This window comes from Microtus pennsylvanicus, chromosome 1 (genome assembly GCF_037038515.1).
Source record: "Microtus pennsylvanicus isolate mMicPen1 chromosome 1, mMicPen1.hap1, whole genome shotgun sequence".
In the NCBI taxonomy this organism is placed as follows: Eukaryota; Metazoa; Chordata; class Mammalia; order Rodentia; family Cricetidae; genus Microtus; species Microtus pennsylvanicus.
This window is the reverse complement of record NC_134579.1, coordinates 100,248,805-100,265,467: the sequence shown is the minus strand read 5'-3', so window position 1 is coordinate 100,265,467 and position 16,663 is coordinate 100,248,805. Positions and strand designations below refer to the sequence as shown.

Sequence of the window (16,663 nt, the reverse complement as noted above, 5' to 3'; positions counted from 1 at the left end):
AAGGAGTTTCCTTACACACTCCCATTGCCGTGGCAGACTGAGACCCTCTGAAACCATGAGCTGATATGCACCGCTCCTCCCTGTTTCTGCAGGGTTACCGTGTGTTTGTGTGTAGTGGTGTGTATATGTGGGGTGCATATATAAGCCATATATATACACATAAGCCAGAAGTCAGCATTGGGCGTCTTTCTCAGTGGCTCTCACACTCTTGCACACACACACACACACACACACACACACACACGCTTGATTTTGTTATTTTGTGTTTGTGCAGGGGCGGGGTGTGGATACAGATGCCGTGTTGGGCGTGTGAAAGCCAGAGGACACTTGCAGGACCCGTCCTTTCCTTCTGCCATGTGGATCCGAGGGATCAAACTCAGGCCACCAGGCTTCGTGACAGGCACCCTTACCTGTTGAGCTAGCTTGTCACCGTATTTCAGAGGGTCTCTCATTTAGCTGGAAGCTCCCTGCTTCCGCTGGGCTGGCTAATCTGCCTGTCTCTTACTCCCCAGCGCTCAGGATCCTAGACATGCTTCAGCAAGCCAGGGTTTTGGAGGGTGTAGGGGATCTGAACTTAGCCCCTCCTGTTTGTTTGGCAAACGAGTCACTCACGGAACCATCTCCCCAGCCCTCGTGAGGTGAAAAGGGAATGTCAGTTGAGCGACGGTCTCCATCAGGTTGGCCTGTGGAGCGTTTTCTTGATTGACAATTGATGCAGGAGGGCCCAGCCCACTATGGGTAGTACCAGCTGTGGGCAGATGTGCCTGGGTTGCCTAAAAAAGCAAGCCGAGGGCCCGGAGAGGTGGCTTAGTGGTGAAGAATGTTGCTTTCCCAGAGGACCCAGCTTCAATTCCTAGCACCCACATGCCAGCTCACAAGCATCCATGATTCTAGCCCCGGGGCATCTGACTTTCCAGCCTCCGAGGGCACTGCACACACATGCTGCACAGACTTACCTGCAAGACAAATATCCGCACACATAAAATTAAAAAAAAAATGTGTTTAAAAAAAGCAAAGCGAGCAAGTCAGTAAGCAGCACTCCTCCGTAGTCTCTGCATTAGCTCCACCATCAGGTTCCTGCCTTGGCTTCCCCGGCTGGACGCTGAAATAAACCCTTTCCTCCCTAAACTGCTTTTGGCCGTGGGGTCTTTCTCAGAGGCATGCAGAACAAACAAGGCCAGCCAAGTAATTACTACAGAAACGGTAGAGAACTTTTATTGAGAAACGGGAGGCACAGCACATGCAATGGTAAGGCTTCTCAGCATAGGCACTTGGTCCCCTGGCAATGGAGAAGTGGGCAAGGCTGACTCTCAGGCCTTGTCTTCAACCCACTCTCTCCTGGCCCCTAAGATAACCAGCTACAACTTCCTCTGGAGACACGCTGGTCTTCCTAAAGTTCCGGCTTCTTCTGGTCCCCTTCTCTGCACAGGCCCACCTTCCTCTATTTGGTCACCAAGATACCTCACCGGGCACATCAGGAGAGGAACACCTGACGTCAGTGAATGGTCTCTGATCCTCCAATCCAGGTGTCTGGAAGTCCCTGAAGAGCTAATCTTTCTTCTTCCCTCATGCATTTTAATAAATTAAGTCCCCGAGTCAGTTGGCTGGGCTGATTCTGGTACCTTCTGTCCAGCCCACTTCTGAAGAGCTTCTGGGTGCTTGGGCAGCTTTGCCCCGGCTAGGGTAAGGCGGTTTTCTTCCCATTTCACAGGTTTGCACCCCTTCTCCAGTTCTCCAGTTAGAAGACTGTATCCACCCTCAACGTCCCTGCCAGCGAGAGATGGCTAGGCACCTTCACCCTGGCTCCCCTCAACCCAACTCTGCCTAGCTCAGATTCCCCCAACATCACCCGTTTCCTTAAAAACATGTTCCCTCAGAATGGTGCCCATAGGGATAAAGGAAAGGACACCACTTCACAGATTGGTCTACAGCGAAAGATCACTGTCTTGTCCCGCCCCCACATCATATTCTCTCCAGACTATACAAAGGTAGGCCACACATGCAATTAAAAAAAACCCAAACTTCCCAAAATGTCAACAGTAATTGGTCCTCAGTCAGAACAGCCACTTCCCTGCTAGCTTTGAGAATGGCCCTGACTCTCAGCCAACTGGGCCGTTGGTCCCTTGCGTGTCTGTGGTCACTTGTGTGTTTTGCTGAGTGGCTTGTTTATATAACTTCTGAAAACTAAAATAAATATTATCCCCAGGAGAAGAAGGTTCACAATGTAGCCTTAGCCAGACTTTCTTAGGTACGTTATTTTCCTAAACATTTATATTTAATGTCTATGTGTGTGGCTGTGTGTATGTAAGTGCAGGTGTCCTCGGAGGCCAGAAGATGGCGCTAGATCTCCTGGAGCTGGAGTTTAAGGCTGTAAACCACCTGATCTGGGTGCTGGGAATTGAACCCAGGTCCTCTGTGAGAGCGACAAACGCTCTTAACCACTGAGCTACCTCTCCAGCCCTTATTTTAAGACCAAGTCTCATCTGTAGCTCAGGCTGGCATGATCTTCCCAGCATTGGGGTTAAGGTCTGTGCCATCACGCCCAGCTCTTGGGCCTGCATGTCACAATTCTCCCATTCGGTCCTACTCTAATGAAGGACTGCAGAGTCATATGAATATAAAAAATACCGGCAGTTTTTCTGTTGCCTTGTCTTCCTTCCTCAAACAACATCCACTTGTCCCCAATCCATATACAACCTGGACCGTTCCAAACAGGAAAAGAATAATTGATCAAGTTGTTGCTACGCGGTTAAGGTATTGATTAAACACAAAGAACAATTCTGAGTCTGGGTGGGATGGGCTAGGATTCCCAGGTCAGTTAAGGTGTGGATTTCAACTTCCAGGTGATGCTCAAGGCCATCCCTCCCACCACCCCCCATATCCTAGTGTCCGTGCCTCCCACCCCTACCCACACCCCTACCCATTTATGAGTTTAGCATTTCCCTTCGACTTCTGAGGTCCCAGAGAAGACTTTGGTTCTCTGTCTCTTCAGCATTTGTAGGATTCTCTTTCAGAACCAGGCGGCCCCTCCCTTCTCCTGGTACTGTGTATTAAATCCAGGACCACATGCATTCTAGGCAAACCTCTACCACTGAGCCACACCCCAGCCCCTCACTGGGGGATTCTAGGCAAGCTTTCTATCCCGAGCTCCAGCCCAAGTCCTTTTTTTACTTTTTATTCTGAAACATGGTCTTGCCAAGTGACCGAGGCAGGACTTCAATCGGCTATCCTTCTGCCTCAGCCTCCCTGCTTGCTGGGACCACCAGGCCGGGTTAATTTCTGAATTAGCCTTCTGCTCCAGGTTCCCGCGCACCTCTGCAGCGCTGCGCTACTCAAAACGGCACAGGAGCCCCTCCCTTACTCCTCCTTCTCCTAAAAGAGGTGGAACACCCTCTCTTGTCCCTCACTCTTCCCTCTCCTAAAAGAAACCGGACAACCCCAGTCCTCTATTTTTGAAGTCTTGCCTTAGGAGGTGCAACAGTGCCCCCTACTGGAGACTTCCCATCAACCAAGATTTCTGCAGTCTGACTTAAAGATGTGACATACAGAAACCTCGGTGTCAGAACAGTCTGATCCCCTCTCTATACGTTAATTCACTTCACAGACGGTTATTGAGACTTGCGTTGGCTATCACGCTACCTCAGGACAACACACACACTCTCCGGGCCTTCATACAACTCCTCCGATCTCACTTCGTTCTGTAGCCCCAGCATTCGGTCAGGACTGGCCGGGAGAACTCAGCAAGACTTCCCAAAAGGAACTTCATGGCCACCCCGTCACCTGTGGGGACCACCCGGCTGCAAAATAACAAACCTCCAGCCTCGTCCTAAGTGCGAGAGTTACCGGAGCGCACTACCACATCTGGGCCGGATTAAGTTCTTCTTAAATATTATTTATAGAAGTATATTTTCTTGAAGTATTCAATCATATAATACTAACTGAAATAGAAATATGCAGGTGTACCAATTCAAAATAACTCAAAAAGACGTAACCTCCGAGATCATTGGCTATTTACAGATTAGGGATCTGTTGCCGGCTTGGCAGCTGTCTAGACAGTCTCACCTGTCGCTGACCCGCTGCAATCAGAATGCCCCAATCAATCACTGTGCGTGCATGCACGCACAAGGTCTAGAAGACACCAAGCGTCCCTCTCTGTTACTCCCCACCTATAACTTCGAGAACCTGGAGCTAGCCCGGCAGCAGCCAAGCCCCTGCCTCTGTCCCTCTACCCTTATAGCTCTGGTACATGTGGCCACACCTGGCTTTTTATATGCGTGCCGGGGATCCAAACTCAGGTCCTCGTGCTTGTATGGCAAGCGTTCTTACCCATGGAGCCGTCTCCCCCGCCACACCCTCAGTCTCTTCCCCTTATGACTGCATCACATACCATTCCTTTCAAAGACTTCTCATGGCTGTGATCCACGATACAGACCACAATCTCCTCAGCCCTCCCTCACCACGAAGCAGTTTCCAGTTAACTGTAATGCAGGCAGCTGTAAAGGTCTTTGCAAATATTTTTCCACGACTGAATTATTTTCCAGAATGTATTCCCCAAAGTGGCATGACATTTTCCCCCCAGGGCTACGGATGGAATGGAGCCACCCACTGGGGAAGTCTGGGCAGACCCTCCAACCCTCAGCCTCTGGCAGATTCCAGACAGGCTGAGATTAGTGTAGTTTTATAATCATTCAAGAAGAAGAAAAAACAAAAACGGGGCAAATATTGCCAAATGTCCCTCCAGGAAGCACTGTTTTACAGTGCCAGGAGTCTACGTGTTTCTCCAGAACACGTTCTAACCTCATCGCTGGCGCATGCCAGTAGTTTTATTTGGTTTTATTCATCTTACCAGTCCCTGCTCATAGATGCTTCCCCTGGGTGCGTGAACTAGTTCGTTCTTTGTCCAAACAGGAAACAGGTCTTTTTTTTTTTCTTAAAAAAAAAAAAACTGGGTACATTAGTGATTCAGCTTTTCCTTATCAAATCAGAAGTCCATGTTGTTTTGTAATCTTACTGGCTTCCATGTCTTCCTTTATGCTTTGGTGTGTATGACTTCTGACTCCCTTGCCTCCACTCTATCACTAGGATTGCAGGTATGTACTATACGTGTTTCTGTTCAGTGCTAGGGATCAAACCAGGGCTTCGCGTATGTTAGGCAAGCACTCTACCAACTGAACCTATGGCCCCGCCTGCCTTTGTTGGCGAGGGTCTCTGGAGCCTAGGCTGGCCTCCCACTCACAGTTCTGCTTCCCCCTCCTGAGCCCTGGCATTACAGGCCTGCACCACCATGACAGGCTTTGGAAATCTATGTGTATTCAAAGCTGATCTGGACATTGGAGAGTTCCTGCCCTGGTTTCTACAAACAGGAAACAGGTCCCCCAGAGAAAGGGTCCTTTCTCCACCCCTAAACTTCCCATCTGGGTTGGTTGCCAAGCCCCGTGGATCCCGCAAACACCGTGTCACTGCCCTCCACACCTTAAGTTTTTCTCTAGCATCTGTTCCCCACAGTTCCCGGCTAAACAAGCCCCCCACAAAGACCTCCACCATCTCCGCCCTAACGCTGCAAGCACAGGTCAAAAGGACGAGGACAGTGGTGGCTGCTGCTACCTCTGGCTGTATCATCTCTAGATTTTTACACCCCTGCATCTCAGCCCCCCTCCATCGGCACTCCAATCCCACACCGACCTTTAAGCTTCGGTGGCGTCCCCTCACCCCTCCCATCGCGGTAAACCTCACTTCGCTTTGTCCACATAAAGGCTAACATTTCCGTAAAGGAATTTTACCAAGAAAGCTAAGGAAAAGCAGTAAATAAATAAGATCCCAGGAAGCATATGGGAAGCATAAGAAAGGTGTTAGATTACAGAGATCTCGATTCCTATTTAAATACCACTGCTGATTGACACTGTTTTTCACCTCTAATGTTATATATCAGATACCCATTTTTTTTGTATATAAAACTCCACTGAGCCCCACACTTAAAAGAAGTATGGTGTTTCTCTTACTCGAGAGCTCAGGAAACATGGCTGAGTCTTTATGGACCTTGGGATATGGAGACAACGTTCCTCCCTTAATCTATGCCTCCCAGGCCCCAGCTCACCTGGGCAGGTGCAGAGATGGTGGGAGGGAGATGACAGCGGCTCTGAGGGGTCATTTGTGCCTCTGCTTGGAAGGTGAGGTGAGGTGTGGAGGCAGCTCAGTGGGTGACTTGTGTGTGATCCTCCAGCTGTTTCTTGTTGTTAGGCAAGATGGAATTCATCTTTCTTCCTCATGGTGCCTGTGATCTTGCGGCTGATGGCAGGGGAAGGGCCGGGGTGTGTGTAGATCTTGAAGATAGTCCTGTGCTTGCCAGGTACCAACTCAGCTCCTTCACACTCCTGCTCTAGTCTCGCCCAAAGAGTGCCACCCTGCACCGCCTACCAGGGTGTCCGTCAGGGAGTCCTCCAGACCCACCCTTACTATCCTCCAAGTGATGTCACTGGCCAGCACATCGTCCACAATGTCCGGCATCTCTGGCTTCAAGGCCTGAAACCTGCTGAAGTCCTGGGTCTGTTAGTCCCTGCATCTCCCGAGGGCCTGGGACAATGGCCAGGAAGGATCTGATGTGAAATGCCATCCTGAGGGTGGCATTTCAGGGCAGAGCGCTTATCTTGGAGAGGATTCTGCTTTCCTGTCTCAAAGGGCTTCTGGTCATCAGACCAAAACCAGTTGATGTAGACTTCAGACCACCTTGGGGGTGGCGATGAGCTTCACCAGCAACCACAAGACCCACCCCATCAGAGGCTGCATCTTGATCCAGTGAGCCTTACTCGGCAACACACGGATCTTATCATCACGGTTTCTGAGATTCTTGATGGCATCTGAGAACTCGGGAGATGTCCGGCCTGAGGGCACTGAAGGGCAGGACGATGCAGTCGGTGGGCTCGGTGGAGCATTCAAGGATGGTTACAGAGTCACAGCCCTGCCGATGCGCTCCTCTCCGGACAGAACCCCTCAAGCGTTGATGCTGACAGTCTGGAAGGGTCACTCCCTCTGACAGTGGACATCCTTGCCGATCCGATGATCATGTCGCCAGAGAGGGGCTCTGTCCACGGGACAGCCTGGTGCTTGAGAGTTGGGAGAGTCCAGCTTTTTTACAGTCTCTGAATGTAGCCCAAACGTATGATCCTCCTGCCTCAGCTTCCCAAATGCTGGGATTACAGGTGTGTTGCGATGCACACCTGGCTTTAATCTCACATCTATGGCCTCTGCCAGCACTCTCTGACCTCTGACACTTTGAAATCTACCCTATACTTTACTGAGGGAGTCTCTTCTCCCTGATGGTGGTTAGCAGAACGTGGCATCGTTATCGCCATTCTGAGACCTCTGGCCTCTTCTGACCTCATATACCCCCATGAGAATGGCCAGTTTTCACCCATTTCCACCATGCCCACCATGTCTTGACATAGACTGGACTGTCCTTTGCTTGGAGAACGACATAAGTCATCTATCTCCCTAGGCCTCACTTTCATCTGTTCCATCTATTTTCTCCCCCAGGTAGGAGGGAAGACCTAGGGATTGACCAGGACTTCCTGTAGGCTAGACAGGTCCTTCCCACTGAGCCACACCCCAGCCCCTCACTGGGGGATTCTAGGCAGGTGCTCTACCACTGAGGCACACCCCAGCCCCTCACTGGGGGATTCTAGGCAGGGGCTCTACCACTGAGCAACACCCCAGCTCCTCACTGGGGGATTCTAGGCAGGAGATCTCCCACTGAGCCACACCCAGCCCCTCACTGGGGGATACTAGGCAGGGGGAATCTCCCACTGAGCCACGCCTCCACTCCTCATTGGTAGACTCTAGGTAGGCACTCTACTATGGAGCCATACCCACGTCCCCAGCCTCATTTGTGATTTCTAGGCAAGTGCTCTACAGAGGATTCGTGACCCCATCCCAGGAATGGTTTTGAAGAATACAGATGAAGAATCGCTTATAAATCTCAAGACACCTAAACTATACAGTGGAGCCGCAGCGGCAGGAGTCACTCCAAAGGAAGCAGTTGGGTTGACTTCTGGCACCTGCTGCGTGCTCCTGAGGTTATGGTCACACCACCACCGCTCTTGATGTCCCTTCTCCCCATACATCACAAAAGGAGCAAGCATTTTGCCAGCTGGGAAAACAGCCTTGGCTACATCATCCCATGGGTGCCCTCCCTCCCCAGCTGCCCTCCCATCACAGCCCTAAGCCCCTCTAACTGTCAGGAAACCTGACCCTAAACACATGGATAGTCCCGTTACTGAGGGACACCACCAGATATTTGCCGTCTACCATGGTGGTCACCCGGGGCTTTTCCAGGCCGTGATATGCTGTAAGGAAGTCACCGAGAAGTGACCCCTTGGGATCCAGGATCACTACCTTGTTCACCTCTCGAAGGGTCAGGAATATGAAGCCTTTCTTATCCACAGACACAGAACCTGGCTGGCAGCCATGTAAACCCGGGCCCTTGTATTCCCAGATCACCTGGCCTAGCCCATCACAGAAAACCACACTGTTCTGCTGCCAATCTGACCCGACGAAATCGCCCTGAGGGCTGGTGGTCAGAAACACCAGGGCTCGCTGGCCCCGGCTAGCTTTGCCTCCTGGGATAAACCGCGTAGCCAGGCTGCCTTCCTTCTTGTATACCTCCACGTGGCCCGCCACACTGACGGCTACGCGGTCTCCACATGGCATCGAGGCCACAGCGTGGCTGGACTGGGTGAGGCTCAGGGATCTTCGCCATTGAACTTCTCCCTCAGGACTGACGAGGTAGAGCCTGGCATTGGCGGAGAAAGCCACTGCATTCTGTAGGGCAGCCACACTGCAAGGGGAGCAACCCTCGGGAACCGGCACCGTGCCCTTATAGTCGCCATTAAGAGAGAAGCGTTTCAAGACCCTGTTCTGTTCATCCGCCACCAAGATCTCCTGGGGGCCATAGGGGCAGAGCCCAGTGATCCGCGGGGAACGTTTGTCTCCCGGCATCCTCGTGGGGAAACTCCAGGAGAAAACGGGCCGAGGGAGGAGGCCTGAACCTTCTAGGTTTGGCCTCAGGATGGGGCTGGGCTCCCGAGAAATGGGCTTGCCCCTCCCTTTGCACTTCTTCTTTTTGTTAGACCTGTTGCCCCTTTCAATTTGGACATCATCATCTTCTTGGGAGTTCTGGGCCTTGCCTTCTTTGGGAGTTGGGGCTCCATCCTTACACAAGGACTGGGCGCCAGCCTGCTTCCCTGTCTTGGTTCTCTCCTCCCCTTGGCTCTGAGAGTCATCTCCTCCTTGGGTACCAGCTCCGCCCTTCTCAGAGTCCTTCTGGGATTGTTTCGGCTCCTCAAAGGAGAGTCGAAGCAGGTGGCAGTTCTTGTCCTGGAGCCCAGGGTAGAGCTCCAGCTTGGGCAACACGCAGCGGGTAGGCCCGGGTGTCCAGGGAGCATCTTGAAGCTGGCGCAGGCGCTGTGTGATCGCTCCCTCCAGCGACAGGATCTCTGCCTCCAGACCCAGGCTGAGCACTCGGCGGGCAAAGGAAGCAGCCGCCTTGGCCACTTGCTCCTGGCCCTCTATCTTGGTCAGCCTCTCCCTGGTAGCCTCCTCAGCAGCCTCCACGTGGGCCCGGAGTTGTCCCAAGACTTCCTGCTTCTGTGTCAGCAGGGACTTGAGGATCCGTTCAGTGGCCTCTTCTACCTGCGCCCCCACACTGGCTGCCTGCTCTCGCAGCTGGGCTAAGGCTTCCTTTTCTGCTACCCGGGTGGCCTCTAGCTCCACCAGATTGCTGTCCACACCTGCCAATAACTCCTCAAGGCCTGGTTTCCGGGACCGCACTGCCTCCGCCAGGGGCAAGCAGGGGTGATCCAGATGGGGCCCCAGACGGCAGTCCTTACAGAGCAGCTGGGAACACGGTTGGCATAGGAAGCAGAGGGCTTCCCCTGGGTGCTGGGGACACTGGGATGCCTGGCGCTCACGAGCCTCTTCATCATACCACCCGGCTCTGTAGCCCACCAAGTCCACTACGCGGTGCTTATGAGTCTGGCGGGAGCAGCGATGCCCGTCGGCACAGGCCTGGCATAAGTCATCTGCACAGTCCAGGCATCGGGCGGTGGCGGGTCCCCCAGAGCTCTTACCTCCCACCAGAGGGCACAGAGCGCACGTTGGCTTCCCTGAATGCGCGTCTCCAGAAGCCCTGGCCTTGACAAGGTCCAAGAGCCCATTGACAAAGAAGTTGGTCTTGAAGGCGGCCACACCCTCGGGTGGTACAGGCACAGTCTCCCGACACTCAGGGCAGCGGACCTGGCCACCAATGTCCAGTTGGGCCAGGCAGTCCTGGCAATAGGTATGTAGACATGGCAGCGTCTTGGGCAAGTGTAACTGCTCCAAGCAGATCTTACAGGCTAGGAAATCGCTGCTCAGAGCCTCCAGCAGAGTGGGGGAGGAGACTTTGGAGACCATCCTATAAGGGAAGGGGCAGAGGTCAGAGGCACCCTGGCCACACCCCATCTTGGTTCCCCACCCCCTTCAGCCTGGCCCCTCCCCTGCTCTTTGCTGGTGTCTGGTGTTGGCACTCACCTGGACGGCTGGGAGATTCTGGCTTCTAGGAGGCACTGGGTACTGGGGGAAGGCTGTCTTTCTTCCACTCCGTCCTCTTTACAGCACGCACCAAACGTAAACATGCAAAAGCCGTGGGTAGGGCAGAGCCTGTGGGGAAAAATGAGACCAGGAAGCCCCTGGGTCTCAGAGGTGAAGTAATCTAATTATTAAAATACCAGGTCACGGGCCAAAGGTAAGGGTAGCCCAAACCCTTCCGGTCTCACGTAGCCCAGACCTGTTGTGAAATCGAGGATGACCTTGAACTTCTGAACTTCCTGCCTCCTCTTCCGGGATTACTACCAGTTTGTGTAGCCCTGGGGATGGAATTTAGGGCTTCTGGCACGCTAGGCAAGCAGTCTAACAAGTGAGCTGCAGTCTCAGGTTCTGGCTTGGAGCTCATGCTCCTCCTGCTTCAGCCTCCTGAGTGCTGAAATCACAGGCAAGCACCACCACGTTTGTTTTGGTATAGGGTCCTGTTATGAGTGGATACCAGGGCTCAAGGAGCAGCGGGTGAGGACACATAGGAAGAATGTCAGGTGCACAGAAGTGCCCGGCTTTTTGATGTTGGGGCAAGGTCCCACAGTCTTAAGTTTCCTTTGTCTGGGAGGGTGTCCTGAGAGGGTGGGGGCCCTACTTCCTGCCCCAACTATATTTGAAAGTAATTCCAGAACAAGAGGAAGGCTCCAGTGGGAAAAGTTCATCTCCTTTCTTTCTACTGGACCTCGGGGTCATTGACCCCCCGGAGTCCTCTAATTTTACCCTTTCCTACCAAAGGCATTCTAGAAACTTCTGGAGGGAGGGCATTACAGGTCCCCAGCTCGGTGGGGACTTAGGGAAAAACCTAGCCCTCCAGAGGCTGAGGCAGGAAGACTGCCACGAATTCGAGGCTAGCCTTGGTTTCAGGACAGCCTAGGGCAACAATAGTTAAGTGATGGCTGAGCCTGAGTTACAGAGAGAGACCCAGCCTTTAAAAAGAGAAACAGAGATAAACAAATAAGATTGATTGATCGATTGCACTCTCCGGTTCCCCCAGGGTTGGGAGAGGAAGCTGGGGGGGGGGGCAGGACGGGGTGTGGTTGTCTGTTCTCAGGGAGGGTAGGACTCCCAACACGGTGGGAGGTTGAGGGACAGGGCCTGCCACCTGGCTAGTCCTCTCGGGCCTCCCAGGTCCCTCCTGCCCTCTCTCCCCTCCCTTTCTTTTCCTCTCCCGGGCTTTCTCACTTCCCTCCCGGTCTCTCTCTCCCCTCCCCCCAACCTCGTCTCTCTGGGTCCCGTCTCTCACGCCCCCATCTCTCCTTACCCAGTCACAGCTGACCTTGGACTCCCGCAGCAGGGTCCGAGGAGCCCCGAAATCCCGCTACCGCCAGCCCTCGACTACCTGCAAGAGAAACAAAACTGAAAGTAGTCGCACTGTGGTGCAACTTCCGTCCCCGGCCCGGGACAGCCACTCCGGGGCACAAGCCCCGCCTTCCTCCCCACCTCACCCTGGAGCGCTCCCTTCCTGGAGGGCCGGGGGCCGTAGGACAGGGACCCTCTTCCAGAAGGAAGGGATGGGGGCCCAATGGCCCCAGCCTCAAGCTGTCAGTGTGTGTGTGTCTGTGTGTGTCTGTGTGTATGTCTGTGTGTGTTGCAAACAAAACACTGCCTCAGGGTAGGTTCTCTAAGCGTGTTTATTGGGTCAGGATGTTTATGTGTGGGCAGGAATGACAGATGGGTGATCGGGCCAGTGGGCGGGGCTCCTCCGATGCTCCCGTCGCTAACCACAGTTGAAGCTGTGAGCCCCAGATAAGAACACCATTTCCAGGGCTTAGCGCAGGCTTCCTGGAGGAGGCTCTATCTAGAGATATGTTTGAGGGGATCCCAGGGTAAGGGCTTTCTGAGAGCAACAGGTGTGTGTGGGGGAGGGTGCAGGGGGACCAGAGGAATGGTAGGGACAGCTGTAATCCCAGCACTTGGGAGGTGCACAGAAGTTTGATGCCAGCCTCAGCTTCTCAGGAAGTTTAAGGACCCGTGGGAGCCACTGGAGCCCCTGTGTGGAGAGAAGGATCGCCCAGCCCCCCAAAGTGGCTGTAGAATGACGGGTGCCAAGGGGACATTGTGATCCGTGGCAGATGAGGTTGCAGAGGCAGGGACTAATGTGTTGGATGCCACAGGCCAGGTAGTCCATCAAAACAGGACGGGAGATCACTCTGGTAGTACCTGATTTAAGATGGTTCACCTTGACAACCTTCCTACTTTCATTTTCCCTTCCCATGTTGCACTTCATGGTTAAAACTGTACTCCTGTTGGTTTATTTTATCTCTTTATTTAGACAAGGTCTTGCTGTGTAGCCTAGGCTAGCCTCATTCAAGATGCTTCTGCCTCAGCTTCCTAAATGCTGGTATTACAGGTGAGTAGCACCATACAGCATCTTTGAATGTTGATACTTAGACTCAAAAAATAAATGCACACACGCACGCACATACACACGCACACACACAGGCAAAATTATTCTAAGGGGAAGGCCTGGAGAAGTCAGACAGCCCAGAAAGAAAAAGGAAATTAAGGGCAGATGGGGGTGGGCTGGGGATGTGGCTGAGTTGGTAGAGCGAGGCCCCGGCTTCCATCCCCAGCACTTGGGAGGTGGAAGGTCAGGAGTTCAAAGCCATGCTCAGTATACAGCAAGTGCCAGCAAATAAAGGGGCTTGCCACCAAGCCTCAGGATCTGTGTTTGAGTCCCAGAACCCGCATGGTATAAGGAGGGAATTGATTCCCATAAGCTGTTCCTAGACCCCAACACCTAGGCCACAATACTTGTGTGTGCACACATTAATAATCAAGTTAAACCTTTAAAATGTGTTACCATAGCAATGAACTTGGACCCAGTAGAGCCTTTCTCCTCTCCCAGCCAGGCTGTGATTGTCAGAAGTCATAGCGGGCCCTTGTACTGTAAGTTAGGTCGTAGTCCCTGCGCAAGCCTTGTGGCCATGGTTTTACCTGTAGCTCTTTACTTAGTCCTTTTCTACCCCCTTCTCCTTGCCTCCTTTTCCCCTCTCCTATTCCTTCCCCTTTCTTTTCCCTCCCTTCCTCCCCCCTTCCCTTCCTTCCCCCCATTCTTTACTTAGCCCAGGCTAGAATGAAATTCAGTATGTTACCCATGCCTGAGCTTCGAAGTCCCCTGCCTCAGCTTCTCAAGTTTCTGGTGTTGTGGGTGTACCTCCAACCAGGCTTAACTTGGGTTTAATTTGCCCTTCTTTGAGTTTCTTGAGGTGAAAGCTTCGATTATTAATCTTAGATCTTTCTTATTATTTAAAAATTTGTGTTTACTTATTCACCCCTTTTGCTTACTTGTTATTTGGGCTCCCACATGCCTCAGTGGGAGGGACTTCAGAGGACAGCCTTTATCTCCTTCCACGGGGGTGAGGGGGTAGGGTGGGGGTGGGGATCGGTGATGAGGATCGAACTCAGCTCGTCAGGCTTGGTGGCAAGCCCCTTTAAGCGCTGAGCCAGCTCACCCTTCCCTCTTCATTCTTTTCTGAAATCAGCTTTTCAAGCTGCCCACCGACCTCCAAGCATTGCTTTATCAGCCTGCAGGCTACGCTGGCCAATGTTCACTGTCTAGCTCTCGGAGGACAAAAACTAACAACTAAAAATCTCCATTTACAGCATTTAGAAATTCGGGTTTATTTTTTGAGCTGGGCTCTCATGAAGCCCAGACTGCCCTCACGTTCACCGTATGGCAGAGGCTGGTCTCGAACTCCTGATCTGTTTCTGGAGTGCTGGGGCTACAGGTGAGCACCACTGCTCTTGGCTTCATTTATACCACTTCATCCTGTGGCATAAATCCTCCTACCCCGGTGGGTTTACAGATGTCAGTGTGAAATTACAAATCGTAAATTTGGGAAGAGACTCGCAGAACTTCCCACAAGCCGGTACAAACCGGCCCGGCGTGTTACTTCCTGGAGCCTATTTTTAGCTGTATTTTCCTTTTCTGTTTAAAGGGATTTCTTTGCCACAGTTATTTATCTCACGTGGGCATGTGAGTATGAGGGGGTTGCTGCATGTGTGTGCAGATCAGAGGACAAAGCACACAAGTCGACCCCCTTCTTCCAGCACATTGTGGGGCCCTGGGGTCAAACTCAGGTCACAGGCAACTTCCTTTACGGCTGAGCCCCTTCCTTGGCTCTTTATTTTAATGAAAATAATAATATGTTGTGATTTACTTGCTACTGTGTTTTTTTCTTTGATCCACAGGTTACTTAGAAGTATGTCATTCAGACTTTGAAGTGTGTATGTGGTGTGTTTAGGGGCTTGTGTGTGTGTGTGTGTGTGCACGCGCGTGTGCACGCTCACTTGAGGGGGGTTATTTGTGGTGTGCCCTTGGGTACAGGATGACCTGAAATTGACACCCAGCATCTTCCTCCATTGCTCTCCGCTTTATCTTTTGAGGCAGGGTCTCTCAGCTGAACCCAGAGCTCATCTCCCCTGCACGGGGATCACAGCCATGCACCTCACCCGCTTTTATGTGGATTCTGGGCTTGAACTCAGGCCCTCAAGCTTGCATGGCGAGCATCTTACCAACTGAGCCACCTTTCCCAACCTTAGTTTATTGAGAGGCAGGTGTAACTAATGCTATTTTGAAAAAGGGGGTGGGGAGGGCAGGCTCAGTTTTAACCAGGTAGCACTCAGCCTCAATTGGACGTGTTCTTAGAGGAACTAAGTCCAGAATGGGGACAAGAAAACTTTTGCCACTACAGTCAGGAGACACAGCAGAGTTCCAAGGATCAGAGAAAGTGTTTCCATGAAACATAACCGTCTTCCATGTTACAGGACCAATCCTATACATGCATACTAGCCTAAAATTTGATTTCTTCTCTACTAGACTTTGACTGTTGCTACCATTCCATAGCAACCAAAATTTCTTTTCCTCTCTCTTTCTCTCTTTCATTCTCTCCTTCCTTCCCAAGATTTATTTGTTATGTTTACAGTGTTCTGTCTGCTTGTGTGCTTACATGCCAGAAGAGGGCACCAGATCTCATTACAGACTGATGGTTGTGAGCCACCATGTGGGTGCTGGAAATTGAATTCAGGACCTCTGGAATGTCAGCCAGTGCTCTTAACCCCTGAGCCATCTCTCTAGCCTCTAATTCTTTTTTTTTTCTCAAATATCGTTTGAGCCTATGTAATGGCTTCTCATGGGGGCAGAGACCGCTAGACTAGATTAGCTTGTTCATCCGCTACAGAGTGCTGCCTGCAGCTACTTGTTTTCAAGACGGGGTCTGAGGTAGCCCAGGCTGGCCACATCATTGCTGTGTAGCCCAGGCTGGCCTCATCATTGCTGTGTAGCCCAGGCTGGCTTCATCGTTGCTGTGTAGCCCAGGCTGGCCTCATCAATGCTGTGTAGCCCAGGCTGGCCTCATCGTTGCTGCGTAGCCCAGGCTGGCCTCATCAGTGCTGTGTAGCCCAGGCTGGCCTCATCAGTGCTGTGTAGCCCAGGCTGGCCTCATCAGTGCTGTGTAGCCCCGGCTGGCCTCATTGTTGCTGTGTAGCTCTCATTCTTCTGCCTTCACCTGTCTAGGGCTGGGATTACAGGAATGAGTCACCATGTCTGACTTTATCATTGTTTTTTCATGCAGTAAGAATGACTTGCTGGAATATAAAGACACACATCAAATACAAATGTTTCTAAGTTGGACATGGTGGCACACACCTTTAACCCCAGCACTCCGGAGGCAGATCTCTGAATTTGAGACCAGCTTGGTCTACAGAGTGAGTTCCAGGACAACCAGGACTACACAGAGAAAACCTGTCTTGGGGTGAAGGTTAAAAAGAAAGAAAGAAAGAACAAACCAAAACAATAAGCAAATGAGCCAAAGTGGACTGATACAAAAGGGTGGTACCCAAAGTTGAATTTTGACTTTTACATAAGACACACACACACACACACACACAAGCATGCATGCACGTATGCATACACACACGCATACACACCAGAATAGCCACATTAAAAAAATCCTTCCAGGCTGGAGAGATGGCTCAGAGGTTAAGCGCACTGGCTGCTCTCCCAGAGGTCCTGAGTTCAATTCCCAGCAACCACATG

At 52.0% G+C, this 16,663-nt stretch overlaps 1 protein-coding gene across 8 annotated transcripts; it reads right to left on the bottom strand.

The window, feature by feature from the left end:
* Positions 1-628: 628 nt before the first annotated feature.
* Positions 629-12,038, bottom strand: Trim56 (tripartite motif containing 56). 8 transcript variants are annotated; one of them, XR_012910894.1, is made up of 4 exons: positions 11,885-11,993; positions 10,564-10,727; positions 6,095-10,447; positions 629-773 (listed from the first exon to the last, which is right to left on the bottom strand). XR_012910894.1 is itself a non-coding variant. In XM_075976245.1 (4 exons), the coding sequence occupies exons 3-4, from the start codon at positions 10,665-10,667 to the stop codon at positions 8,224-8,226; spliced, it is 2,328 nt and encodes a 775-aa protein (XP_075832360.1). In that variant the 5' UTR covers positions 10,668-10,692; positions 10,820-10,898; positions 11,885-11,993; the 3' UTR covers positions 4,937-8,223. The 8 variants fall into 8 exon arrangements, 7 of the variants coding, with proteins under 7 accessions (XP_075832360.1, XP_075832335.1, XP_075832352.1 ...); XM_075976245.1 differs by lacking the exon at positions 629-773 and adding an exon at positions 10,820-10,898 and having other exon boundaries at positions 4,937-10,447; positions 10,564-10,692; XM_075976220.1 differs by lacking the exon at positions 629-773 and having other exon boundaries at positions 4,937-10,447; positions 10,564-10,692; positions 11,885-12,038.
* Positions 12,039-16,663: the final 4,625 nt, after the last annotated feature.

What these genes read in the sequence shown, in the direction of transcription:
- Trim56 (XM_075976220.1), bottom strand. Translation starts at nt 10,667, where the DNA reads ATGTTTACGTTTGGTGCGTGCTGTAAAGAGGACGGAGTGGAAGAAAGA. An exon ending in AGAATCTCCCAGCCGTCCAG is followed by an intron (nt 10,448 to 10,563) that starts GTGAGTGCCAAC and finishes CTTCCCTTATAG; the next exon opens with GATGGTCTCCAAAGTCTCCT.